We start from the raw sequence: 26,991 nt of genomic DNA on the forward strand, positions 1-26,991 counted from the left end.
AAACATATCTTTCAAAACTTGTTCACTATCTCCATCTTACCATCATTTTTCTCAATCTCTGAGAAACTTCCCAAATCTTTGTTGTCAGGCTGCTTCGCTGATGCACAACACTGGTTGTTTTACAATTATTTTCATTTAACACGAGAAATGCCATTATCAGCGTCTTGCCTACTAGCACCAGAAATTCTGTTTCCTGACATAGACAACATCTGATCTGTTCAGAACTTCAACATTGTATAAAATTGTGATGAGCTAGAGAGAAGGCATACAATATGACAAATATTTGAGGGGAGCCAGAGGATTAAGATGGCTTCAAAAGCCGACAGAGGGCAACTGAAAAAGCTACAAGGAAGGGAAAGATGAAAAATAAGGATAAACTAGTCAATAAAATATAAAGATTGCAGAAGATTGCATAAAGGATAAGAGAGTTACCATTGGATACCTTGAAAGAGAATCGAGGGGCAGAGGTGAGTGTACTGGATTACTAGGCAGAAGGTGCTGGGGAAGCTGAAAGGTCTGAAGTCACCTGGAGTAGATGGGCTACCCCACAGAGTTTTGAGAGGTAGTTGAAAAGATTGTGAAGGCATTAGTAGTGATCTTTCAAGAATCACAGGAGTCAGGGTCCCAAAAGACTGAATAATCACAAATATGACACCGCTGATTAAGAAGGAAGAGAGGAAAAACAGGAAATTATAAACTGGTTAGCCTGATTCTGGTGATTTTAGAGTCCATTAAGGATGAAATTTAGAATACTCGGAAGTACTTGATAAATAAGACAGTCAGCAGGTTTGCCTAAGGGATGACCTTGCCTGGCAAATCTATTAGTAGAATGTAACAAGCAGGTTAGATGAAGGTTTGATTAATGTAATTTACTTGGATTTCAAAAGGCCCTTGATAAAGTGTCACACACAGGGCTGCTGAAAAAGATAGGAGTCCATGACGTTAACGGAATGGATTGAAGATTGTATAATGGGCAGAAGTCAGAGAGATATAAAGAGGTTACCAATTACCAGTACAGATCCACAAAGGTCAGCGTTGCAACCACTACTTTTCACTTTATACATTAATGATCTGGATGAAGGAACTAGCAGCGCTGTGGCTAGCTTTGCAGGTGATACAAAGATAGGTAATGTCACAGGGGCAGGGAGTCTACAGAAGGACTTTGGCGCGTTGGGAGAGTGAGCAAAGAAGTGGCAGATGGAATATAGTGGAGGGAAGTTTGGGATTATGCACTTTGATAGGAAGAATGAAGGTGTAGATTATACTTTAAATGGGAAGAGAATTCACAAGTCGTAGTAGCAAAGGAACTTGAGTCGAAGTTCAGAATTCTCTCAGGGTTAACTTGCAGGTTATGCTGAAAGTTCAAAGTAAATTTATTATCACAGTACATACATGTCATGATATACAACCCTGACATTCATTTTCTTGTGGGCATGCTCAGTAAATCCATAATGGAATCAGACTGCACCAACTTGGCCTTTCAACCAATGTACAAGAGAAACTGCAAATTCAATACAAAAATAAAAGTAATAAAATTAAGAGTGAAGTTATCCCCTTGTATTCAAGAGCCTGATGGTTAAGTGATAATAACTGTTCCTGAACCTGGTGGCTCCTGTACCACCTTCCTGATGGCATCAGTGAGAAGTGAGCATGACAATGTTCATGGAGGTCCCTGGTGATCAATGGAGCTTTCCTGTGACAATGCTCCATGTACCTGTGCTCAGTGGTGAGGCGGGCTTTACCTGTGGTGGACTAGGTTCTGTAAGATTTTCCGTTCAAGGGCATTGGTGTTTCCATACTAGGTTGTGATGCAGCCAGTCAACGTACTCTTTTCCACTCATCTGTAGAAGTTGTTGAAGTTTTAAATGTCATGCTGAATCTCCACTAATTCCTTTTATATATTTTTTTAAAAATTAGAGGTGCTGCTGTGCTTTCTTCGTAATTGCACTTTTGTGCTGGGCCCCTGAAATAATAACACTGAGGAGTTTAAAATTGCTAACCCTTTCCACCTCTGATCCTCCAATGTGGTCTGGCTCTTGAGCCTCTGGTTTCCTTCAACTGAAGTCTACAATCAGCTTGCTAACATTGAGTAAGAGCTTGCTAACATTGTTGTTGTTGTGGCACCACTCAGCCAGATTTCTAATCTTCCTCCTGTAAACTGATTCGTCACTACCTTTAGTAAAAATGAAGGCAATAGACCTTATTTCACGAGGACAAGAGTATAAAATAAAAGTGTGCCAGTGTAGTGTAGAGTTAAGCATGACGCTATTACACCTTGGGGCATTCAATATCAATTCCAGTACCATCTGTATAGAGCATCCTCCTTGTGGAGTGCTTGGCTTTTCTGCAGTTACTCCAGTTTCCTCTCACAGTCTAAAGATGTACAGGGTGCGTTAATTGGTCATTGTAAATTGTCCAATGATTAGATTTGGGTTAAGTCGAAATTGTTGGGTTGCTCAGGTGGTGCAGCTTGGAGGGCCGGTAGGGCCTATTCAACACTGTATAACTAAATTTTTTTTAAAAGCAAGAATTACTGTACTGCTGAAGATTTTTTCAAGGTGTTGGTCAGAAATTTTGGACCCTGCTTCTCAAGAAGGATGTGCTAACCCTAGAGAGGGTCCAGAATTAGATTCACAGGGATGATGCCAGGAGTGCAAAGAAACATTTGAGCCTCTGGGCCTGTACTCGAAGGAGTTCAGAAGTATGAGAAATATACTGTATTGAAATTGTATTGTATTGAAATATTGTATTGTATTATATTCAGTATTGATACTGAAATACCTGGATAGCGTGGATATGAAGAGGATGCTTCCATTAGTAAGAGAGTCTAAGATCCCTGCACACAGCCCCAGAATAAAAGGATATCCCTCTAAAACAGAGCTGAATAGGAATTTCTTCAAGCAGAGGATTGTAAATCTGGAATTCATTGACAAGGGCTGTGGAGGTTAATAAGTTATTGATTGCTTATGGAGCAATGGAGAGAAGGTGGGAGAATGGAGTTAAAGAAATTATCCATGATTGATTGGTGGAGCAGACTCATTGGGCTGAATGGCCTAATTCTGCTTCTAAGTCTTACAGAACTTCCAATTGCATATCCACTATATTCCAAAGCGTTAGAGTCACAAGGCAAGAAGTGAGACCTTTGGTCCAGTGCGATCATGTAGCCATCACATTCCTATCAACACTAATCCTATCTGCCATCATTTAGCCACCCCTGTAACATTCTGTGTCATTATGTTCAGTTACTCATTTAAATAGCTCTTAAATACTTTGAGAGTATGTACCTACAGCTTCTGGTGATCTGCAAGACAGCACTCACATTGCAATGCTCCCTTAACAATTCACAGAGCCACCTAGATATTGTTCAGAAATTGCTCAGGTCGGATTGGAAGTCACAAAATTGTGACTGACGGGAGTTGTCAAGAATCACAAATGACAAAAGTGACTAGAAGTGGAGATGGTTGAGTTTGGACAAATAGTTCCATCTTTAAGCAATACAGTTACGTCCGATCTTCATTTCATAAGACCAAACACATTTTCTCTCATGCAATGAACTTCTTGCTCTGCATCTAGGAAGAAAAAATTGTGTCCGATAAAATAAATTTCACTTACCGAACATCTCTTCCAAATGTAATTGTCTTTGAAGTTTCTTTACTTGAATGTCTTTGAACTAGTCTGCAACATGTCCCCTCCACCTTCACACATTTTAAATGAGCTACTAATTTTCAGTCAATATTCAACGGGCCTTCATATTTGTAGATGAACTGTTGGCATTATGTTAAAACAAGTGGCAAGCTCCTGAAAGATGCTTGCTGATGTGATGCCACTAGGTGGCAGTGTTGCATGCTTCACATAAATTTGGCAATCTGATAGATCAGACTCAACCGAATGCTTGATGAAATATGTCATAAAAAGAATTGATTCTCGATATGTCTGTTGATGTAAATAAATATTAACAATTTTCAGCATTGATTCTGACATTGGAATGTTCGTTCACTGTCAACATTGATCTAAAGAAATGTTATTGGTGAGACTACTTGCAATATTAATTGCAGTTTACCTCTTCCACCTATCACCTCCCAGTTTCTCGCATCATTCCACCCCTCCACCTTCCCCTCCCTTCTGGTCTTACCTATCACTGCCAGAATGTACTCCTCCTCTTCCCCCACCTTCCTATTCTGACTTCTGCCCTTTCTTTCCAAACCTGGAAGGGACTCGGACTGAAATGTTGACTGTTTATTTCCCTCCATAGATGTTGCCTGACTGCTGAGCTTCTCCAGTATTTTCTGTGTTACTAAAGAATTCCAGATTCTGCAGAATCTCTTGTGTCTTTATATTGCTGTTTAAAACATGTATTGAGTTTCCTTCTCATTTGTTTTCCATGGTGCTTTGTCATGATCCTCCTGCTGGTGTAGGTGAACTTCACTTATCTGTGTTTTCCATACATGCTTATGACAAGAGGCTTCAAGTGTAGAGAATTCCTAAGTGTTGGTGAAGTTGCATCTGGAATATTATGCAAAAGACTAACCTCCCTACCCAAGGAAGGACATACTTCTGATATAGAAAGTGAGTGGAATTCACTAGAATGGGTCTATTTTCAGAAGAATTAGAAAAGATCTCATTAATCAAGACAATGTCTTTTCAATGTTAGATTGGTATGTGAACAACTGATATTTCCTCTTGACTGGAACTCGAGAACTCCAGTTTCAAAACAGCATGTTTGCCATTTGGGACAGTGGTGAGAAGAAATTTCTTCACCCTGAGGTGATGAATCTTTGTATGTCTCTACTCAGCAGATCTGTAGAGGCTCAGTCACCCGGTGTAAGTAAGACTGAGGTCAATGGACATTAGGGAAATTGATTAGTGCAGAGATGTAGTGCAGTTGAAAGATCAGCCATGATATTACTAAATGGCAGTTCTGATGCAAGGGGCCAAATGGCCTTGCGTGATTCTTTCTTATGTTATTCTCAGCTCTTACTGCTTCCTTCTTGATCAATTGTATGGTACTTGTACCTCTGGTAGTTCAGCTGGATCAATCTCCACCCTGTTATCAGGCATTATATATTTGATGGGCCTCACAGCTATTCCTCCGCTTGGCAGACTCCAAATCCCAGCTACACGTTATTTAATTCTGAATTAATTCGAAGCCATTTTCTTGTCTTATCTAGGACTAGTGTTCTTCGTGGTTCTTATAAATGCCCTGCAATTTTATCATTTTTTTGGCTCAGTATAATTCGAGAACTGTTAATGTCTTTCAGTATCAATAAACGATGCTGGAGGAACTCAGAAACTCAGGCAATGTCAGTGAAGGTAAACGGACAATCAGCTGTTTGGATAGTCCCTCGATCTGGACTGAAGGATAAAAGCAAGATGGCCAATATAAAAAGGTTCAGTGGTTCTGTCTAATATCAGAGAATGTACACAGTATGCAATCTGAAATTCTTACTCTCTGCAGACATTCACAAAACAGAAGAAAACTACAAAGAATGAATGGCAGAAAGGTTAGAACCTCAAAATCCCCACCCGCACAAGAAGCAACAAAGCATCAATCTTCCCCCTCCCACCCCGTGCCTCAGCAAAAAGCATCATCTCTCCCCACCACCCGCCATGCAAGGAATAGCAAAACGCCCAATGAGACCATTATGTAAAGTCCATCTCACAGGCTATCACTCATAATCAAGGGAGAGAGAGGTATCGCTCCTGCCAAAGCGAGAGGGATACCAACAGCTTGCTCTTTTGATGTTGCAGTCTGCAGAGTCACTTACTTCAACAGCAGCATACACTGCTCTCCCAATGTTCTGATCTTCCACGGTGCTCAAGTCGGCAACACCGCCGTGGAACAGTTTGTCTGCAGGACCACACCCCAAAGGTGCCTGTCTTCCAGACCACTCCTTGGATCCAGGACTGGCTCGCCCACAGAAGGCAAAGAGTGGTTGTAGACGGGTCATGTTCTGCATGGAGGTCGGTCACCAGTGGAGTGCCGCAGGGATCTGTTCTGGGACCCCTACTCTTCATTTTTATAAATGACCTGGATGAAGAAGTGGGGGGATGGGTTCATAAATTTGCTGATGACACAAAGGTTGGGGGTGTTGTCGATAGTGTGGAGGGCTGTCAGAGTTTGCAGTGGGACATTGATAGGATGCAAAACTGGGCTGAGAAGTGGCAGATGGAGTTCATAAGTGTGAGGTGGTTCATTTTGGTAGGTTAAATATGATGGCAGAATATAGTATTAATGGTAAGACTCTTGACAGTGTGGAGGATCAAAGGGATCTTGGGGTCTGAGTCCATAGGACACTCAAAGCAGCTGCACAGGTTGATTCTGTGGTTAAGAAGGCATACAGTGCATTGGCCTTCATCAGTAATGGGATTGAGTTTAGGAGCTGAGAGGTAATGTTACAGCTATATAGGACCCTGGTCAGACTCCACTTGGAGTACTGTGCTCAGTTCTGGTCGCCTCACTACAGGAAGCATGTAGAAACCATAGAAAGGGTGCAGAGGAAACTTACAAGGATGTTGCCTGGATTGGGAAGCATGCCTTATTAGAAAAGTGAACTCGGCCTTTTTTCCTTGGAGCGGTGGAGGATGAGAGGTGACCTGATAGGGGCGAATAAGATGATGAGAGACATTGATCATGTGAATAGCCAGGGGCTTTTTTCTCAGGGCTAGAATGGCTCGCACAAGAGGGCATAGTTTTAAGATGCTTGGAAGTCAGTACAGAGGAGATGTCAGGGGTAAGTTTTTTTTCTCAGAGAGTGATGAGTGCATGGAATGGACTACTGGCAACGGTGGTAGAGGCGGAAACAGTAGGGTCTTTTAAGAGACTCCTGGACAGGTACTTGGAGCTCAGGAAAATAGAGGGCTATGGGTAATTTCTAAGGTGCGGACATGTTCGGCACAGCTTTATGGGCTGAAGGGCCTGTATTGTGCTGTAGGTTTTCTGTGTTCAAAAATGCTAGGCTGCTCAGCAAGCTCCAAGAGCAGGAATCCACAGAACCCATCACTGTTTGAGTGCAGCTGTAGGTCACGGACACCAACAGGACTCCAGCCAACTTGCAAAGGAAAGAACAGACATTAGAGGGAATTTTAAACTGTTTGCAGAAGTACTGGGAGAAGTCACCCTCTGGTGCCATCTTTAGCTCCTCCCACAGAAGGTGAAGGGAAGAAATGGAACAAGAGCTAGCATATGGATTATTTTTGCCATTTCATCACAACCATTTGCAAATTTATCTGATAGTTGTACCATTCCAGTATTTTGGGCGGTGATTATTGTCATACAAATTGAGTACAGCAAGCATGCCTTAGCAAACCGTGTGATTAGGTGGTAGTTTAATGTTATCCATTTTCAATGAAAAGTCCCCACATCAACCAATTTGACTAGAGAGAGGCAAAAAACTCAGCTGAGTTTCTTACTGAGTAGCTCACAAAATTCCTCAGTAGATATATTCATTGTGTTGGATAGTGTTCTTAAGGTTAGTGGGATCAAAGATGATGAGGAAGAAGCTGGAACAAAATACAGAGTTTGAATGATCAGCCATGAGCCTATTGAATGGTTGAATAGGCTCAACTGCCAAATAGGTCACATTTATCTATGTCTTGAATTTATATGCAAATGACAGGAAAAGAGGTCACATAGAACAGACTAGCAAAGCATAGGTCCTTTAGCCCAAGGTATTGTGCCTACTTTTAACCTACTCCATGATCAATCTAATCCCTCTCTCAAACATAGCCCTTAGCACTCATTCACATTCATTTCAAACAAAAGCTCACTGCACAAAATTAGTGCTGTGCAATATAAAGACCAGCTTCAACCCTGACTACGTATTTGAGAGTTAATGGTCATGTGAAATCGGCCCCATGTTATGCTAAATGTTTGAAAAGATTAAATGTAGGTGAGTCACTCAAATCTTTCAAGTAAAAGTATAAATAAGGATTCGGCGTAGGATTTTTCTGTCCTTAAAAAAAATAATTAAGTATTTTATGTAGTAAGATGGTTTTATTAACATTTAATGCTGAAAAGGCATCATTGATATGAATATAGTACTCCCTATATGAAAGCTTATCTAGAACTTCGGTTCATACCGCACATTGAACTTCTATCTCACAATCTATTATCGCGAAGTCATATTGCTACCTTTATTTCATGACTGACAACAGATCCATCTCCACACTGTCCTGTAAACCATTTGCAGAGTTATAGTATTCTACTCCAATAATATATCCAGACCCAAATTCTCATATCACCCATCTGAAAGGATGGGTTTTTTGTTTATAATATTCTTGATTGTAGCACTGAATATCTAAAGTACAGATGGGGCTAGTCAGCCGTGGGTGGCACCTCCTCTAGGAGAAGGAAATCAATAATCTCAAACCTCCTGCTGCCTTGTAGCTACACCCTCTCATGGGGTTTACTACTGAAATCTTCTCCAAGGGAAAATCTGGAACTGGAGTCCCTAAGACAGTCCTATGTTGAGTTCAATGCTAACTGGTAACTCCTGTGGCGCCGCTGGTGTGAAACTGCATGGGCAACAGCTTACTCTCCATATTATACTACCCTGGGTTGCTTATTAAGTAGACAACTAGGACACAGCATCCATGGTCAACCCCAACCAATGGAAGGCCTCACTCCAGAGTACATAATAGAATTGCAGATCCCCATTGCTGATTTTTGTATTTTTTTTTCCATTAGCATCAATTTATCCTCCCCAGCAGATGATGATACACAGGGAGCAGTGAAATTTGATTGTAATTGTGATGCTAATTAGTGACTAATGTGCTGTAAGGCTTTTTTGAGTAATTGTTTATGTTAGTACCTTTGTTCATCTTTCATACTATGTATAGATCTGATCTTGGAGATGGGGAGATGAACACGCTTTGGAGAAAATATAAAGTGGGGATTATGATTCATTCTAAAATAGGGAATGAGGTTTCAGGAAAATTAGCAAAAAGATGTTCAATTATGATTAATACAAAGCAATGTGAAAGTATAAGTTTTGGGAGAGGCTCCCCATTAAGTGATTAAGTAGCAGAAAAAATTATTGATTGTATGAATTTGATTATGGTTATAATATTGCTTGGATGTGAAAATTATCACCATTAGAACATGACAAGTCACTAGCTATGGAACAAATCATTTTGAGAAGCATTAAGTATTTAATGCATCATTATTCATCAAGGATAATAATGCTGTGTGACTAAACAATGGAATGGTTTTGTTGGCCCTCATCTACTCTTCTAGATATGTACACGATGTTGAAAGATCCACAGAAGCAGAAAACACAAGCACAAAATTTTGTTGAACTATAACTCTACGTTACGCTGATGAAAAGGTTAATGTTACTATGTTTGAAAAGTGAATTTGTTTTTATATCCAGACTGTAAATCTGTCTGTTTACTTGACAGTTAAAAGGGATCATTATAAGAACACTTCAGATGATATGTGTTTTATAGCTTCTCTACTTCCAGGCAAATTTTGCTTTATGGGCTGAAAAATAAACATTATTTAACCTGATGTTTCTTTTTTCTCCAACTTTATTATTTCAGTTTTAGGTAAAATGGAATATTTGGTTCTATGAAACATCTGAACATCTGGTGTCTACTAATGCAACCCAACTGTATTTTGCTGAGGCAGATCTGTGTAATGTGAGGGAACATTATTTAAAAAGTAATGTAAGGGGGAAAAAGGTGCCAAATATTTTAGATTTCAGTGTAAATGTGAAAAATTTTTCCTAGGGTGAAATATGGAAAAGGAGGAGACATTTGAAAATGAGAAATTATTTTTGGCAACTAAAGCTAATGAATTAACATATGTTAGAATCATTATAAATGCATCATAAGTATCTTTTGTATGTAGTGACCATTACGAACATAGATTGAGTCAATTCTATGGCAGATGCCCAGAGAGTGGGTCTTAGTGAATAGATGCCAAAAATTATTTTAGATGCAATTATTCTTTGGTTAAGGACAATTACTCATTACAACATTTTAAATTAAAATCATAAAATCATTACAACATGGAATGTAGCCATTTGGCCCATCACATCAGCTCTGTGCGGGAGCACTCTGAGTCCTGGTCCCCTGCTCTTTTCTTGTCTTGACACTTTTTCCTCCCTCAAATATACATCCAATTCTTTTTAAAAGTAGCAATTAAATCTCCTTCTACTGTCCTTTTAGATATTGAATCACAGATCACAGGTTCTCACTGAATGGGAGCAGTTCTTTCTGTTGTCTTCTACTTCATTCAATCCACCTTTTAACAAGCGTGTCTTAAGCAGTGTAGTGCTTACTGTACAAAAGAATTTGAAGTCACCCATCGCAAGGACCATTCTACTCTTTTTTTTATCAGTGCACTTTCAGGTCTCCAGGGCCTTCACCTCCTTCCTCGAAAGCAATGACCAGATCTACATGCAATATTCTGTCAGCACCCAAACCATATTGGCATGCTTTGAAGAGGTTTAATGTAACACCATGCCTCTCAAAAAAATCTGCAATTAGTTTTTTTTTAAACTTGTTTTGTCAAACTATCCTGAAATCTAAGATTTCTATATTCAAGTACTCAGAAATTCATATTTGCTAAAATGAATGTTAAACTGGTTAGCCAGTGGATACTTTTGTTGCAGAAGGTTACACCTTTTCAGTTTTCTGGCAATACACTAATCTGTTAGGAGAACTGTAAGATTGTGACTGGAATCTCTGTAATTCTGATCCATGCCTCTCTCACTATCTGAGGAAGCATGCTGTCCCAACCTAGTACACTTGGCCTTTTAGTACAGTGGTGCTAGAAAGTTTGTAAGCCCTGTAGAATGTTCTCTATTTCTGCTTAAGTATGATCTGAAATTTGATCAGATCTTCTTGTAAGTCCTAAAACTAGAAAAAGAAATCTCAATGAAATAAAATAACACATAAAACATTATACCTGTTGATTTAAAGAGCAAACACAAGGAAATCTGCAGATGCTGGAAATTCAAACAACCCACACAAAATGCTGGTGGAACACAGCAAGCCAGGCAGCATCTATAAGGAGAAGCACTGTCAGCCTTTTGGGCCGAGACCCTTCGTCAGGACTGAAGAAGGAGGGGGCAGGAGCCTATAAAGAAGGTGGGGGAGGGGAAAGTGCAGGTGAGAAACCATTCAGAGGAAAGATCAAGGGGTGAGGGAGGAGAAGCAGGGAGGGGATAGGCAGGAGGGGTGAAGAAGGAATGTAAGGGGAAAGCACTATGGGTAGAAGAAGAAGGCAGAATCATGAGAGAGGTGATAGGCAGCTAGATGAGGAGGCAGAGTGGAAGTGGGATGGGGGAGGGAATTACTGCAAGTTGAAGAATTCGATGTTCATACCAAGGGGCTGGAGACTACCCAGATGGTATATGAGGTGTTGTTCCTCATCATGGCAGTAGAGGAGACCATGTATGGACATATCCGAATGGGAATGTGAAGGAGAGTTGAAGTGGGTGGCAACCGGGAGATCCTGTTTGTTTTGGTGGACAGAGCGGAGGTGCTCAACAAAGCAGTCCCCCAATCTGCATTGGGTCTCGCCGATGTAAAGGAGGCCGCACCGAGAGCACTGGATGCAATAGATTACCCCAACAGACTCACAAGTGAAGTGTTACCTCACCTGGAAGGACTGTTTGGGGCCCTGAATAGTGGTAAGAGAGGAGGTGTAGGGACAGGTGTAGCACTTACGCTTGCAGGGATAAGTACCAGGTGGGAGATCTGTGGGGAGGGACATGTGGACCAGGCAGTCGCGGAGGGATTGATCCTTGCGGAAAGCGGAGAGGGATAGAGAGGGAAAGATGTGCTTAGTGGTGGGGTCCTGTTGAAGGTGGCAGAAGTTGCAGAGGATAATGTGTTGGATCCGGAGGCTGGTGGGGTGGTAGGTGAGGACAAGGGGAACGTGGTCCCTGTTCTGGTGACGGGAGGATGGGGTGAGGGCCGAAGTGTGGGAAATGGAGGAGATGTGGGTGAGGGCATCATTGAATGGAAACGACGATTCTTAAAGAAAAAGGATATTTGAGATGTCCTGGAAAGGAAAGCCTCATCTTGGGATGATTTATTTTTTGAGAAAAATAATCCAGTATTACATGTATTTGTTGAAAAGGTATGTGAATCTTTGCTTTCAGTAACTGGCGTGACCCCCTTGTACAACAATAACTTCAACCAAACATTTCTGGTAACTGTTGATCAGTCTTGCACATCGGCTTGGAGGAATCTTAGACTATTCCTCTTCACGTAACTGCTTCACCTCTGGGATGTTGGTGCATTTCCTTACATGAACTGCTTGCTTCAGGTTCTTCCACAACATTTCTACAGGATTAAGGTCAGGACTTTGACTCAGCTATTCCAAAACACAAATTTAATTTTCTTATTTTTTAAACCATTCTGTTAACTTGCTCATATCTTTCGGATCATTGTCTTGTTGCATTATCCAACTTCTATTAAGCTTCAGGTGACAGCTACCCTGACATTCTCCTGTAGCTGTCTTAATACAATTTTGAATTCATTGTTCCCACAAGGATTGCGAGCTGTCCAGGCGCTGAGACTGCAAAGCACCTGCAAACCAGGATGCTCCTTCCACCATGCTTCACAGTTGGGATGAGGCTTTGGTGTTGGTATGCAGTGCCTTTTCCCCTCCAAACATAGCAATGTGAATTTCTGCCAGAAAGTTCAATTTTTGTCTCATCTGTCCACAGATCATTGTTTCAGAAGTGTTTATAGAACATCCAGGTAGTCTTTTGCAAACTTGAGACATGCAGCAATGTTTTGTTTTGGAGAGCAGTGGTTTCCTCTGGTGTCCTTCCATAAGCACCATTTTTGTTCAGTGTTTTTCTCATAGTGGACACATGAACAGAGACTTCAGCAGGTTCTAGAGATTTCTGCAGGTCTTTTGCTGTTACCCTTGGGTTCTTTCTCACCTTTTTCAGCATTGCACATTGTGCTCTTGGTGTGATCTTTGCAGAATGCCAAGCAAAAGTAGCAACAGTACTGAATTTCCTCCATTTGTAGACAGTTTCTCTTACTGTGGATTGATGAACCCTCGGGTCTTTAGGAATGCTTTTGTAGCCTTTCCCAGCTTAGTAAATCTCTACAATTCTTCTGAGGTCCTCTGAAAATTGTTTTGATGAAGCTTGGCACATCAAAGATTAAACAGATCTTTCTTGAGAAGAGCAGGCTCTGTCAGTGACCAGACTTTGTGTCTTTTTTATAGGGCAGGGCACCTCTACAATCCACACGTCCAATCTCATCTCATTGATTGGGACACCTGACTCCAAATAGCTTTTGTAGAAGGCATTACCCCAGAGCAGGGGTCGGCAACCCGCGGCTCCGGAGCAGCATGTGCCTCTTTCATCTCTGTGCTGCGGCTCCCCGTGGTTTGTTAGTTTTTGAAATGTAATTCGAAATTTGTAGATTATGGTGATCTTGTACAATCTAAATAAAACATTGTGGCGACCCATTTCCTGGCACATCCGAACCGGCTCACAATTAGCCACCGTTCCGGCTAAGGGAGATAGCCTACGGGGGTTTGTGAGTACGTGTCTTTTGGAGCATCCGCGCCCACGGGGGGCGGGTTGAGGGAGGCTTTAAAGCAAGGCTGTTTAGTTCGAATAAAGTTATCTTTGACTGCAGTGTCGTTATTTTAGCACTGCATGTAGCACACCGCTACAACGTGTTTTTTATCGCTATTAATATACATCACCACTGCCAATGCCTGACACCCGCCAGTGCGCGCTTTGTTTTAATTCTTCGATCCAAGGTAGGCTAACTATGGAGTAACCTTCAACCCAAAGTCTTTTTTTCAGAGTTCAAAATGTTTTTGTTGCATGCAGAAATGTAATTTCGTTTTCTTGGCAGGAGTTCATCAATTTCATAAATGCAACACATTATAGTTTGTTTATACATAGCATAAAGGCAAAAAAAAAACAGTTGTATGCAGTGTTATTTCATTTTAAATGTCAAATGGGTTTTGTGGCTCCCAGTGTTTTCTGTGGGAAATGGGTCCATATGGCTCTTTCAGTGGTAAACGTTGCCGACCCCTGCCCCAGAGGATCACATGATTCAGAAACTTTCTAGCACCACTGTACATTTTCAGGATCAGTATTGTAGCCTTTCCATTATCTCAATTATTCCCTCTTTTGCTCTGACTTTGGTAAATATTTGGAAAGTTACCAAGCTCCATTTGTAAATATTCATTTGGCTATTAATTGGCGCTAGCTCATCTCATTTAATCTTCATTATGTATATGCTTGCTTTATTGTTTGAAGATATCAGAAATTTCAGGCTTCTCTGTCAGGAACTTGTTTTTAAGTGGCAGTGCTTATGTGATACCCGGCTAGAGTGGGGCCAATTGTATTGCGATGATGAGATTGTAGAGCTGTACAGCATAAAAATGAGCCCTTGGGCCAAACTTGTCTATGCCAACTGCAATGCCTTTCTTTGTAAATCTCATTTGCCAAAGTTAGCCTGATGGCTTTTAAACATTGTAATTGTCTCTTATTTTTTCTGGCAGCTCATTCCAAATAATCACAACTCTGTGTGGAGGGGAAAAAGCTTGCCCCTCAGATCTCTTTTAAGCTTCTCCCCTCATACCTTCGAATTATCACCTCTGATTATGGACTTGCATACCCTGAGAAAAAAAGATCAGAATATCAACCCTATTGATGTCCTTCATAATCACAGATCTCTACAAAGTCACCCTTCAGTGTCCTACTTTCCAGTGAGATGAAGCCCAGCCTCTTCAATTTCTCTTTGTGACTGCAGCTCTCTATTACAGGCAACAGCAGCGACTGTTCTGCACTCATGCTGTTGTCTTTGCCTGTGGCCTCTTATTTCAGGCTGAAATGTTGACTGCTTATTTCTCCCCAGATTTCCACCATCTCAGTTTTCATTTTGAATTTTTACCATTTTGTCGGATTGTACATGTGTTACAATTCTCTACAAATCATATATTTTTCTGAATAAATAATCCGTTTCTCTTTAGGAGGAGTTTCTACATATGCTTTCAAATTATGTTTTTCTGTGTAAGTTTATTTGGGCAGTTCTGCGTTCAACTTTAGGCCCAGTTTTCACTTCACAATGCATGTGAATTGCCCACTAGAATCCATGAATACTGACTCTCCTAGAGCAATCCATAATTAACAAAATGTACAGAAGTAGCTAGAATGTGGGGATAAGAGAGAGCTAAACTAGAAACTAAACCATTCAGAATTCCAAATTAACCATTTTAAAGTAGCATAAATATTACCAAACATTTATTATTGCTGATTATGGAAAATAAGACCTACAGCTCATCTATTTTCAGATCCATAACAATCGTGGTGACTTCCAACTCCGTGTAACATTAGAAAACCTCCTTTCAGCGGACCAAGTTGGACGATGGTGGATTGTTGGATCTTCTTGGAGTGGTGCCCCTATGATTGACTCTGTGGGTATTAAACCACAACAAGACATAGTTGTTGGTGAGGTGAGTATTTGGTTTACTGCTGTATCATGGGAAAGAAGCTGAAGAAAGCTATTATTTAAATAATGAGATTGAGAAATGTTGAAGTACAAAGGGATCAGGATATCGTTCTGCTTCATTCAGTGGCTATAAGACAAATGGTACATTATCTTTCATTGCAAAAGGTTTTGAGTACAGGAACAAAATTGCCCAATACTTTGCCAGATTTTGAAGGGTATAGATGGGGTTAATGCAAGCAAGCTTTTTCCACTGTGGTTGGGTGAAACTAGAACTAGAGGTCGCAGGTTAAGGGTGAAAAGTGAAGTATTTAAGAGGGCGGTGAGTGCGGAATAAGCTGCCAGTGGAAGTGGTGGATGTGGGTTGGATTTCAACATTTAAGAGAAATGAGGATAAGTATATGGATGGGAGGGATATAGAGAGCTATGGTCCAGATGTGGGTCAGTGAGACTAGGCAGAATAACAGTTTAGCAGGGATGACATGGGCTGAATCGCCTGTTTCTGTGTTGTCATGCTCTATGACTTAAGGCAATATGAAATCATTGTTCATGTATGTCATGCCTTGGTGAATTTACACCTGACATATTGGGTGTTGTTTTTGTACCCACCCGCCTTTTTCTCCTTCAAATCTTAATTCTTTCGAATATGTTTATTACAATCATACTGTATTGTTGAGCAGTTTTTGATCTTTGTATTTTTCCTGAAGTCTTACTTAGTTCTTCTCCCCCTGTAGAATTAAATAGCCAGAGGCCTGGCTGCATCACAAAGCAGAGCCGTGTCCCCATGAAAGCCGAGTTGCAGAAAGGTCTTTGGCAAATCCTCAACTCCCATCTCTGCACCATTCTAGTGGACTTTCAATAGTTGCTCTCAACTGAAAGTGCAAGAAATCTATTATCTGAAATAAGTAAATCACACTTTATCAGTGAAGGTTAATGTCCCCATTACTGGGCTCACATTACATCTGGCAGCTATACCTGGAGCCAAATATATATGTCCGACAATCCAGCTCGGGACATCTGTCAGTCCATTGGCAGTCCAGGGAATTGGAGGCACCATTACATTGTACAGGGTTTGAAGTGAAACACAAGCATACCCATGAAGAGCTTGGAAATGCCAGTTCTCTGCCACCCAAACCACTTAGCTTTATGTATTGTTCGGATATTATCTTATTGATTTAAATTAATAGCTTGAAATTTTCCACTGGCATGTGGACAAAGATGTGCCAAATAGATGTACTGACCCAATAAAGTAAAAATAAAAGGGATTCAAGAGTAGCATCAGCAAGTGGAGCTGCTTTCTCAGAGCTTCAGCAACCAGGGTTCATTCCTGACCTCCAGTGCTATCTGTGTGTTTGCACATTCTCTCTGTGACTTCATGAGTTCCCAACCTGGGGTCCATGGGCCCCTCCATTAATGCTAGGGGTCCATGGCATTAAAAATAGGTTGGGAACCCATTTGGGGCTATGATTTCCTTCCCAAAATATGCACCTTGACAGATTAATTGTTGTAAGTTGCTGCCCATGTATAGATGAGAGTGGTTGTTTGCAGTGGGTGGGGAAAGGTAGGCAGTGCAGTGTTGATGGGGCAGTGGGAGAATAAAATAAAATAGAATTAATGTAAAGGTGAGTGCTTGAACGTCAGCATGAACTGACAACAGGCAAACAGGCCCTTTGGCCCAACTCACCCATGCTGACCACCATGCTCATCCATTTACTCACAATAGGCACACATCTTTCTAATCCTTTCTGATGGACGTACCAGTCCAAATGTCTTAAAATCAACAAGGTAGACCCCAGGGCTTGCTTCCATGCAGTACCCGTCTGTGACTCCTGGGTATGTTAAACTGGACAACGGAAGAAAATAAAAATGTTGTATTTAAAGTTTGTATTCTACGAACATTATGTGGAGGAAATATTCAACACATCTGGTAACATCTAAGGTTTTCTTTTAAAGTAATGCTGAAGTTTTAGTTTAAAGATTTATCACTGCAGTTAAGATTCTGCAGATAGCCCACATCTTTTTTGATGCTTTTTGACACCATATAATCAATGGTAGTAACTTTCACTGATGACATTATCAGAGCTGTTTGAAAAGGCTACAGAAAGGTAATAGAACATTACATATATTCAGATAACCGTGGAGTAATACAGCATTAGGAACCCTCTCCAATGCCAGCACACCTTTCCTTAGGGGCCCAAAGCTGCTCACAATACTCCAAGTGCAGTTTTAACAATGCTGTACAAAGCCTCAACATTATATCCTTGCTTTTATATTGTAGTTCTCTTGAACTGAATGCTAACACTGCATTTGTCTTCCTCGCCACCAACTCAACTTGCAATTTGACTACCTACCAAAGTGCATGACCATACAGTTCCCTACGGGATAATTCACAATGACCAGTTAACCTACCAACCAGTACTGCTGTGGACTGTGGGAGGAAACCTGTGCAGTCAAGGAGGGGAGAACGTACAATCTCCTTATAGGCAGCAGTAGAATTAAACCCAGGTCGCCTGTACTGTAAAGTGTGCTAACCGCCCAAGAGGAATAAACAGTCAAAGTTTTGGGCTGAGTTCTGATGAAGGGTCTTGGCTGTTTATTCCTCCCCATAGATGCTGTGTGATCTGCAGCATTTTGAGTGTGCTGCTCTGGATTGCCAGTATCTGTAGAATCACTTATGTAACTGATAGAATGAAAAAAAACTAATGTTGAATAGAAGACCTGTGAGGTAGCGAGAGAGGTGCACAGAGCATGGAAAAAGGCTTTTTGGCCGATCAATCTGTGCAGCACTACATTAATCCTTGTTTTCTTTATCCTCCCCACGTATTTACACTCCTCAGAGATTTCAGTACTCACCCAGACACGAAGGTTAACTTATTATGGCTAGTTAAGCTCTGACCTACATGTCTTTAGGGATGTTGGAGGAAACAGAAATGCCATGAGGTGAATGTGCAAATTCCACACAAAGAGCAAATGAGTTCAAGAGTGAACCCAGGTCTCTGGTATTGTGAGGCACTATCTTGGCTAGCTGCACCACTGTACTGATTAAATCAGGTAAATCAGATGCGCTGCTGCTCTCAAATTAAAGATCTAAAATGTGGTGATATTCTCAAGTTGACCTATTGACAATGATTTGCCAATTTACGGATATTAGCATGCTGTAAAAGGAATCATGGATTTATCTTCACTGTAACATCTTAGTTTGTTCAAAGCATTCTAGGTTTTAAATATGCTCTCCACCCAACATCCAATCAAAACCTCATAATGTACTTCAACAAACAATATTTCCCACACTTGATGACTATTTATTCGATTTTAGCTAAGTGGAAAAATTTTGGAGTTGGCACGCAAACAGAGGATGAATACAGATATACGCAAGCACATCTTCTGTGTCATGATGACCAGTGAGGATTACTTAGATGCTTTTGAAAAACTTCTAAGGTCAGTAGCTTCCTGTTTCTTTGATTGTGAAAGAACTTGATACAACTGAATAGTAGATGTTGGCCCATATTGTGCCATCAACCATAATCACCTTTGAGAGTCAGCAGACATTGCTGAATATGTTCAATCCACTTTGCCAGGTGCCTTTTGCATGTAGATAGTCAATTCATCCAGGTTTCACAAAGTCATGGAGCATTACAACACAGAGACAGGCCCTTTGACATCTTCCGTATCCTTAGTCTTCCATACCTTTCCCACCCACGTACCTATCCAAATTTCTCCTAAGTGTTGAAATTGAATCCACATCCACCACTGCCCCTAACAGCTCATTCCACTCTTATCATCCTCTGAGTGAAATTTTCCCTCAAGTTTCTCTTAACATTTTCACTTTTCACTCTTAACCTATGACCCCTAGTTCTAGACTCACCCAACCTCAGTGGAAAAAGCCTGCTCATATTTACTTTCTATACCCCTCATAAATTTTATGTGCTTCTATCAAAATCTCTCCACAATCTTCTGCATTCCGGGGGATATTCAACCTTAACCTAGAACATCCAGATTAAGTTAAGAGTAAATGAAGTAAAACAAGTTATTTGGTAATATCAATTAATAAAATTTAGGACTGGAATGTGTCATCCAAATGGGCACTTCCATGTGTCTCATTCAGACAGTCCTCAGTTTTCAGTTAAAACTTCAAGCCAACTGCTTATATATTAAGATCTGATTATCCTATTCCAACAAGTGTATAGAAGGTAGCCCAGCCAAAGCAGATTTAACTGATAATTTAATGTAGCTCCTGCTGATATGGTCAATAAAACAAGGTTTATGGATGTTACTTTACTTTGATAAAGTATTTGTTTAGGTTCTAGGTAAGAGAGACTGATAAGAAAATAGAATCAAATGGAATTGGAAACGGTCTCAAAGTCAGAGTGAGTGCAAGAATATGTATTTATATTGGCAGAATATAAAAATACGGTGTTCTTCCAAGGACTTATGCTAAAGCTTCGCCTTTCCCTTGAAATTAATTAGAAGAATGAGAAAAGAGCCTTGGTTCCAAGTTTGTTCATGACACTAAGTTATGTGTCATAGTTTTATAGAGAAGGCCGAAACAAAATACTACAGATAGTGTGGGTGAAACTGACAAAAAATAAATGGATAATAGCATTTTCTACATGGCGGAATAGCTTGGAACTGTAGTGGGCAAAGTACATAGTAAATTAGTAAATTTACTACTGTCACATGTACCAAGCAAAAGCATTATTTTTGCATAGCATCCATACAGATTATTTTATCACATTAGTGTGTTGAGATAGTATAAAGAAGATAAATGACAGGTTACAGATTAAAGTGTTACAGTTGCAGAGTGCAATGCCAGCAGACAATAAGGTGCAAGGGCCAAGATGAGGTTGGTTGTGAGGTCAAGAGTCCATCCATATCGTACGAAGGTGTTGTTAGTAGTCTTATAACAGTGGGATAAAAATATCCTTAAGCCTGATGGAACATAGATTTGTTTGCGGTATAACAGGTTATCAAGAAGGCAAGTAGAATGTTGGCCTTCCTTGCTAGAGGGATTTAAGAGCAGGGAAGTTGCTCTGCAACTATTTAGGGTATTGTTGAGGCACCACCTAGAGAACTATGTATTTTTAGTCTCCTCACTTGACGCAACACACACAAAATGCTGGTGGAACTCAGCAGGCCAGGCAGCATCTAGGAAAAGAGTTCAGTCGACATTTCTGGTCAAAACCTTTCAGCAGGACTGGAGATAAAAGCTAGGGAGTAGATTTAAAAGGTGGGTGGGGGGGAGAGAGAAACTCAAGGCGATAGGTGCAACCTGAAGATGGGGGGGGGGAGGAGATTGAAGTAAGGAGCTGGGAAGTTGATTGGTGAAGGAGAAAGAAGCCCATTGAAGAAAGAAAAGGAGGGAGGACTATGGGCAAGCGAGGAGATAAGGTGAGAGAGAGAGAAAATAGGATGTGAAATGGTGAAGGAGTGGGGTGGGCAGCATTACTGGAAGTTGAGAAATCAATGTTCATGCCATTAGGTTGGAGGCTATCCAAACAGAATATAAGGTATTGTTCCTCCAAACTAAGTGTGGCCTCATCACGACAGTGGAGAAGACCATGGATGGACATATCGGAATGGGAATAGGAAGTGGAATTAAAATGGGCAGCCACTGGGAGATCCTGCTTGTTCTGGCCTTTCGGCCCAATGAGCCATACCGCCCAATTAACCCACCAACCTGTATGTCTTCGGAATGTGGGAGAAGACCGGAGCACCTGGAGAGCCCCAGCCGTTACAGGGAGAATATATAAAGCACCTTAGAATTGGCAGTGGAATTGAACCCAGGTTACTGACACAGTAATAGCCTTACATTACCATGCTGACCCTAAATCATGACATCATGCCACCAGACACTCTATCCCTTTTGTGTACTCCAACTCATCATTACTTGAGATTCAGCCCATTATGGTCGTGTAATCTACAATCTTATAGATGGAGTTGGGGCAGAATCTGGTCACACAGTCCAGAGAGTAACTGAGGGTGTTAGGGATTATTGTGGTGGAGGTGGTGCTGTCTGTCCTTATTGTGGTCATTTGGTCAGGAGGTCATGGATCCAGTTGCAAAGGAGGCTGTTGTAGGAGTTTGAAGATGAGCAGAGAAAATAACTGAACACCACAAGGTGGGTTAACAAAAATAATTTAACATTAATTTTAAAAGACTGCAATTACTGGAAACCTGAAATAAAAATAGAAAATGCTCAGCAGGTTAGGCAGCGACTGTATAAAGAGAAATAAAGTTAATGTTTCTGGTCAAAAGCCCTTCGTCAGTATTGGGAAAGTGAACACTGGATGTTATCTCCTGTATATGTCAAGTTCAAATTCAGTTATTGTCATTCAACTGTACACATGTATACTGCCAAAGAAAAGAACATTCCTACAAACTAAGGTGCACAACTCAGTACATAAAACACACACACACACAAAAACACACAAAAGTGATATTACGGCAAATAAATTAATAAAAAGGCTCATTTACAATGTAAGTCAACAAGTAAACGGTATAACGCTACTGGCACTTCATGCGTGATGATGAGACTTGGTGGTGGCAGGGAGTTCATTAGTCTTACGACCTGATGGGGGGTGCTGTTTCCCATCCTAACAGTTCTTGCCCTAATGCTACAGCACCTCCTGCCTGATCGTAGTGGGTAGGGGGTCAAAGAGATCATTGGTTGGATAGGACAATGCTAAAGGCCCTGCATATGCAGCGCGCCAGATAAGTACCTCTGGTGGAAGAGAGACCCCAATGAACCTCTCAGCAGTCCTTGAGATCCTTTGTAAGGACTTGTGGTCAGATACTTTGCATTTCCTGTACCAGAAGGTGATGTAGCTGATCAGTACACTCTTGATGGTGCTCCTATATTTGATTACCATGCACTGAAAGTTATACAGCTGAAGCTCCACATAATTCCTTTTTTGGAATACAGTGTTCAGTTTTGTGTGAAGTACTTTAGGTTAGCATCATATAATCATACAGCACAGGTTCTTGAGCCCATCTGGTATATGCCAACCAAGATTCCCATCTATGGTAGTACATTTTGCCTTCACTTGGCCCATATCCCTCTAATTGTTTACATCCATGTACCTGTCCAAGTCTCTTTTACATGTTGCCTGCTTCAGTTGGCAGTTCTTTCCATGTACTCACCACTCTGGGAGAATAGGTTGTCCCTCCGGTTCTTAATAAATCTCTCCCCTCTCACCTTAAACTCATACCATCCCCCTAGCTCTTGATTCCCCAACCCTGAGGAAAAGACTACACTTTCACCCTATCTATGCTGCTCAAAGTTTTATACACCACGATAAGATCACCCCTCAATTCTCCTACGTTCAAATTAAAAACTTTCCATTATTCATTCACTCAAGTCCTGGCATCGTCTTTATAAATCTACACTTTTTCCAGTGTAATGGTATCTTTTCTATAGCAAGCAAACTGTACACAGTATTCCAAATGCAGCTCACCAAAGTCTTTTGCAACTGCGACATAACATCCTAATTTCTATAATCAATGCAGGATGAATGTGTTCTTAAAGAGGTTGTGGTGCACCATTGCCAAGAACATTAAATTGATGACTGGTTGAATTGACTAGGTTGCATTATAGAAAATTATAGGAAAAGTTTCCTAAATCAATTTTTACTGATGTATTTATCCCCATTTCTGAATATTAGAATGTAAAGACGTAGAAGCAACTAAATGTTATCGAGTGATTAATTGTAATGATTTTTCTAACCATCTGCTGTCACTAAATTGTTATCAATGTACTTTTATCTGTGATTAACTTTATATTATTCAGCACAGCCATCAATTAAAGCTTTGATACCACTCTTGCATGGGTTCTACTCAACCTATTTGCCCAGCCATCCATTAAGTTAAAGATATTTAAAATTCTTCCTGGCTTAACCATTTTCCAGATTTTACATTTAACTTTTATTTTCACAGGCTTGGGCTGAAAGATCAGCAGGAAAGGGAGATTATTCATGTCCTTGTTCATTGTTGCCTGCAAGAAAAGACTTTTAATCCTTTTTATGCTTTTCTGGTGGAAAAATTCTGTGAATATAAGAGGAGATTTCAGGTAATACTTCGTTTACAATGTTCTGGTGGTTCATAAGCTGCTGGGTCTTTAATTATTTTAATCCTTTTACCAGCAGTGTTAATGAAATTAGAAATTTAAAGTTTGCCAATACTTATCATTACTGAATTATTTATTTAAGCATTAGAGAATTTGTACTTCTGATGGCCAAGTCATTTACACTGGTGATTATAAAACAGGGGCTGACTAACTCCTTGGGCAAGCAATCGCAGTACTAATGCAATAATGATGTCTGCTGTTAATTTCATTTACTTGCCTTGTTCAGATAATTTACACAAAGGTATTAAGAGCCTGACAACATTAGTCATCATTAGCACCAGCTTGGAACATAATTGTTTGTTTTGGTATCCCAGTATAAGGGAATATTCACTCCATTGGCCCATTGATAGCCAAAAGTAATTATGCTGCCAGATCCCAGGAAATGACTCTTCCCTCTCTTTCCCCCCCCCCCCAACTTTTGAGTTATTAGGATTTATTACAGTTATTACAGCAATTGATAAATTATTGACAGAACAAGGCTAGTCCTATCCTGGAAGACTCTGGTTAAAGTTTAATCTTAAACTCCACACTGATAGGACCAGAAGTCAGGATTGAACCAAGGTCCCTGGAATCGTGAGGCAGCAACTAATCAGAATTAAAGTGTCTGGCCACCAGGAAGTTCTGCCCTTGGCGAATGGAGCAGAGGTGCTTATATAGGGACTGGAGTCTATTGTCTCTAGTCCCCCAATTTACAACAGGTGTCGCCAATGTGGAGGAGGCCACATCAGGAGGACCAGACAAAATAGATGACCCCAATAGATTCACATTTCAATTCCCATTCCTACTTCAACATGTGCAAGGTGAGGCCACCCTTGGGGTGTAGGAACATCATCTTTTCCATCTGGGTAGCCTCCATCCTGATGGCATAAATATCGATTTTTTTTTTCTTCTTCCACAAAATTACAAAATTCACTCCCCCCCCTCCTTTTGTTCCCCGCTCTGGCCCCTAGCCTCTTCTCTCCCACCTGTCACCTCCTCCTGGAATCCCTCCTCCTTCCCTTTCTCCATGGTCCACTCTCCTCTGCGATCGGATTCCTTCCTGTCCAGTCCTTTATCTTTTCTACCTACCTGGCTTCACCTGTCGCCTTCTATCCTCCTTCCGCTCCCCCCACTTTTTCACTCGGGCATCTTCCCCCTTCCTTTCCAGTCCTGAAGAAGGGTCTCAGCCCGAAACGTCAACTGTTTGTTCACTTCCACGTATGCTGTCGAACTTTTTGTGTGTGTTGCTTCAGAAATCAGGTGAATTGTATTTTGAGAGTTACAAGTCATAGGAACTTGCTTCCTCATGGCAGTAGAATGAGAGTCTTTGAATAATTTTAAGTCAGGTGCAGTCAGATTCTTTAAGGTAGGTGGAAATGTAGAGCTGAAGCTACATTCAGATCATTCATGATTCTACTAAAAGGCTAACAGGCTTAAAGAGCCAAGTAGTCTCCTACTTGCATTTTTGTATGTATTTTTGCTCATATTTCCTACTTTCTTATGATATTTTAAACTTCTTATCATCTCAAGTGGCAGTGAGACAGGCAGAAATAATTTCCAGCCTGCTGAGGTCAGGGGCACTCACATAAAGTGAGTCAGAGATGATAGAAGACAGCTAAAGGTCCTTTCCCCCAACTTGTCCATGCCAACCAGGTTGCCCAAGTGAATTCATTAACGGTGTTGTGGTTGAAGAGACCTTCCATTGGGTGTTGACTCAACTGTAAAGTGAAGTTAATTAATTTTGCCTACAATAAATCATCTTGAGCCACTTTTGAGTGCCCTGCCTTTTAACATACCTTTGTTCATAGGACCAACAGGATCCTGGAACTTACAAACCCTACCTTATTTGGATGCCTAGAACTTAGGGGGGGAATAGAACTTGTATTGTTTTTTTACGATACTAATAAGCACAAATTACATACAAACATGACTCAGGAGCAAGAGTAAGCTACTCAAACCCAATTAATAAAATCATAGATAATCTAATTGTGTCTCACAACTCTATTAATTTCTAACTATTGTAACCCTTCACCGGCTTGTAAAGAATCGGATTCCAGTGCCTTTTGAGGAAGGAATGTCCAAAAACCAGTGACCTTCTTTGTGGGGGGGGGGGGGGGGGGCGGGGTAGAATTCTTAGTTCTGGGTTTTTCCATGGACAAAAACATCTTCTCCGCATGTAAGTTCTTTAAAGTCTGAAGTTTTAAGTGTTTCAATCAGTTCCCATTTTACTCCTCTGCATCCAGTGGGTAAAGCGTGCCTGTCCAACCTTTCTTTAGAAGACAAATCCACCTGTTCCAGGTATCAGTCCAGTGTACTTTCTAAGAACTGCTTCCATTGTATTAAAATCATTAAATGAAGTGACCAATATCATAGGCTGCGCTCCGAATGTGATTTTGCCAGTGTATGTGATGGCACTGCTAACAGGGTTGTTGCATTAGAGCTCCAGGATCCTGGCTGTCAGTGGTGTCTGCTGGTTCTGTTGTGGGTTTCCTCCCTCATCCCAAAGGTGTTGGTTAGTAGGTTAATTATTCCCTCAGCAACAAATAATTACATTCTGTTAGCTTTCCTAATAACTTGTTATATCTGTTGTGATGACAAATTATGAATCAGACAGATTCTCAGAACACAACAAACTCTTGCCATTTAGGTAATGCTTTTTGTTTTTCTGGCCAAAATAGAAAATTCTGTTTCCCCACATTGTATTCTATTTATCTCTATCTCCTTGCAGCCTCTTTCCATCCTCTGCCACTTTGCCATCCTCTGCCACACGGACACTTTGCCATCCTCTGCCACACGGACACTTTGCCATCCTCTGCCACTTTGCCATCCTCTGCCACACGGACACTTTGCCATCCTCTGCCACACGGACACTTTGCCATCCTCTGCCACACGGACACTTTGCCATCCTCTGCCACTTTGCCATCCTCTGCCACACGGACACTTTGCCATCCTCTGCCACACGGACACTTTGCCATCCTCTGCCACACGGACACTTTGCCATCCTCTGCCACACGGACACTTTGCCATGCCCTGCCACACGGACACTTTGCCATCCTCTGCCACACGGACACTTTGCCATGTCCTGCCACACGGACACTTTGCCATCCTCTGCCACACGGACACTTTGCCATCCTCTGCCACACGGACACTTTGCCATCCTCTGCCACACGGACACTTTGCCATCCTCTGCCACACGGACACTTTGCCATGCCCTGCCACACGGACACTTTGCCATGCCCTGCCACACGGACACTTTGCCATCCTCTGCCACACGGACACTTTGCCATCCTCTGCCACACGGACACTTTGCCATGCCCTGCCACACGGACACTTTGCCATCCTCTGCCACACGGACACTTTGCCATCCTCTGCCACACGGACACTTTGCCATCCTCTGCCACACGGACACTTTGCCATCCTCTGCCACACGGACACTTTGCCATCCT

At 41.2% G+C, this 26,991-nt stretch overlaps 1 protein-coding gene across 2 annotated transcripts in view; it reads left to right on the forward strand.

The window, feature by feature from the left end:
• The window catches only part of nom1 (nucleolar protein with MIF4G domain 1), a 78,096-nt gene that overhangs the window by 44,986 nt on the left and 6,119 nt on the right, over positions 1 to 26,991 (forward strand). For both annotated transcript variants that reach the window (XM_059971876.1, XM_059971877.1), the window contains 3 exons: positions 15,290 to 15,451; positions 18,761 to 18,882; positions 23,377 to 23,509. In XM_059971876.1, the coding sequence (XP_059827859.1) occupies positions 15,290 to 15,451; positions 18,761 to 18,882; positions 23,377 to 23,509 (417 nt within the window). The remainder of the gene's footprint in view (positions 1 to 15,289; positions 15,452 to 18,760; positions 18,883 to 23,376; positions 23,510 to 26,991) is intronic.

The sequence above is a fragment of the Hypanus sabinus genome, chromosome 6 (genome assembly GCF_030144855.1).
Source record: "Hypanus sabinus isolate sHypSab1 chromosome 6, sHypSab1.hap1, whole genome shotgun sequence".
Classification (NCBI taxonomy): Eukaryota; Metazoa; Chordata; class Chondrichthyes; order Myliobatiformes; family Dasyatidae; genus Hypanus; species Hypanus sabinus.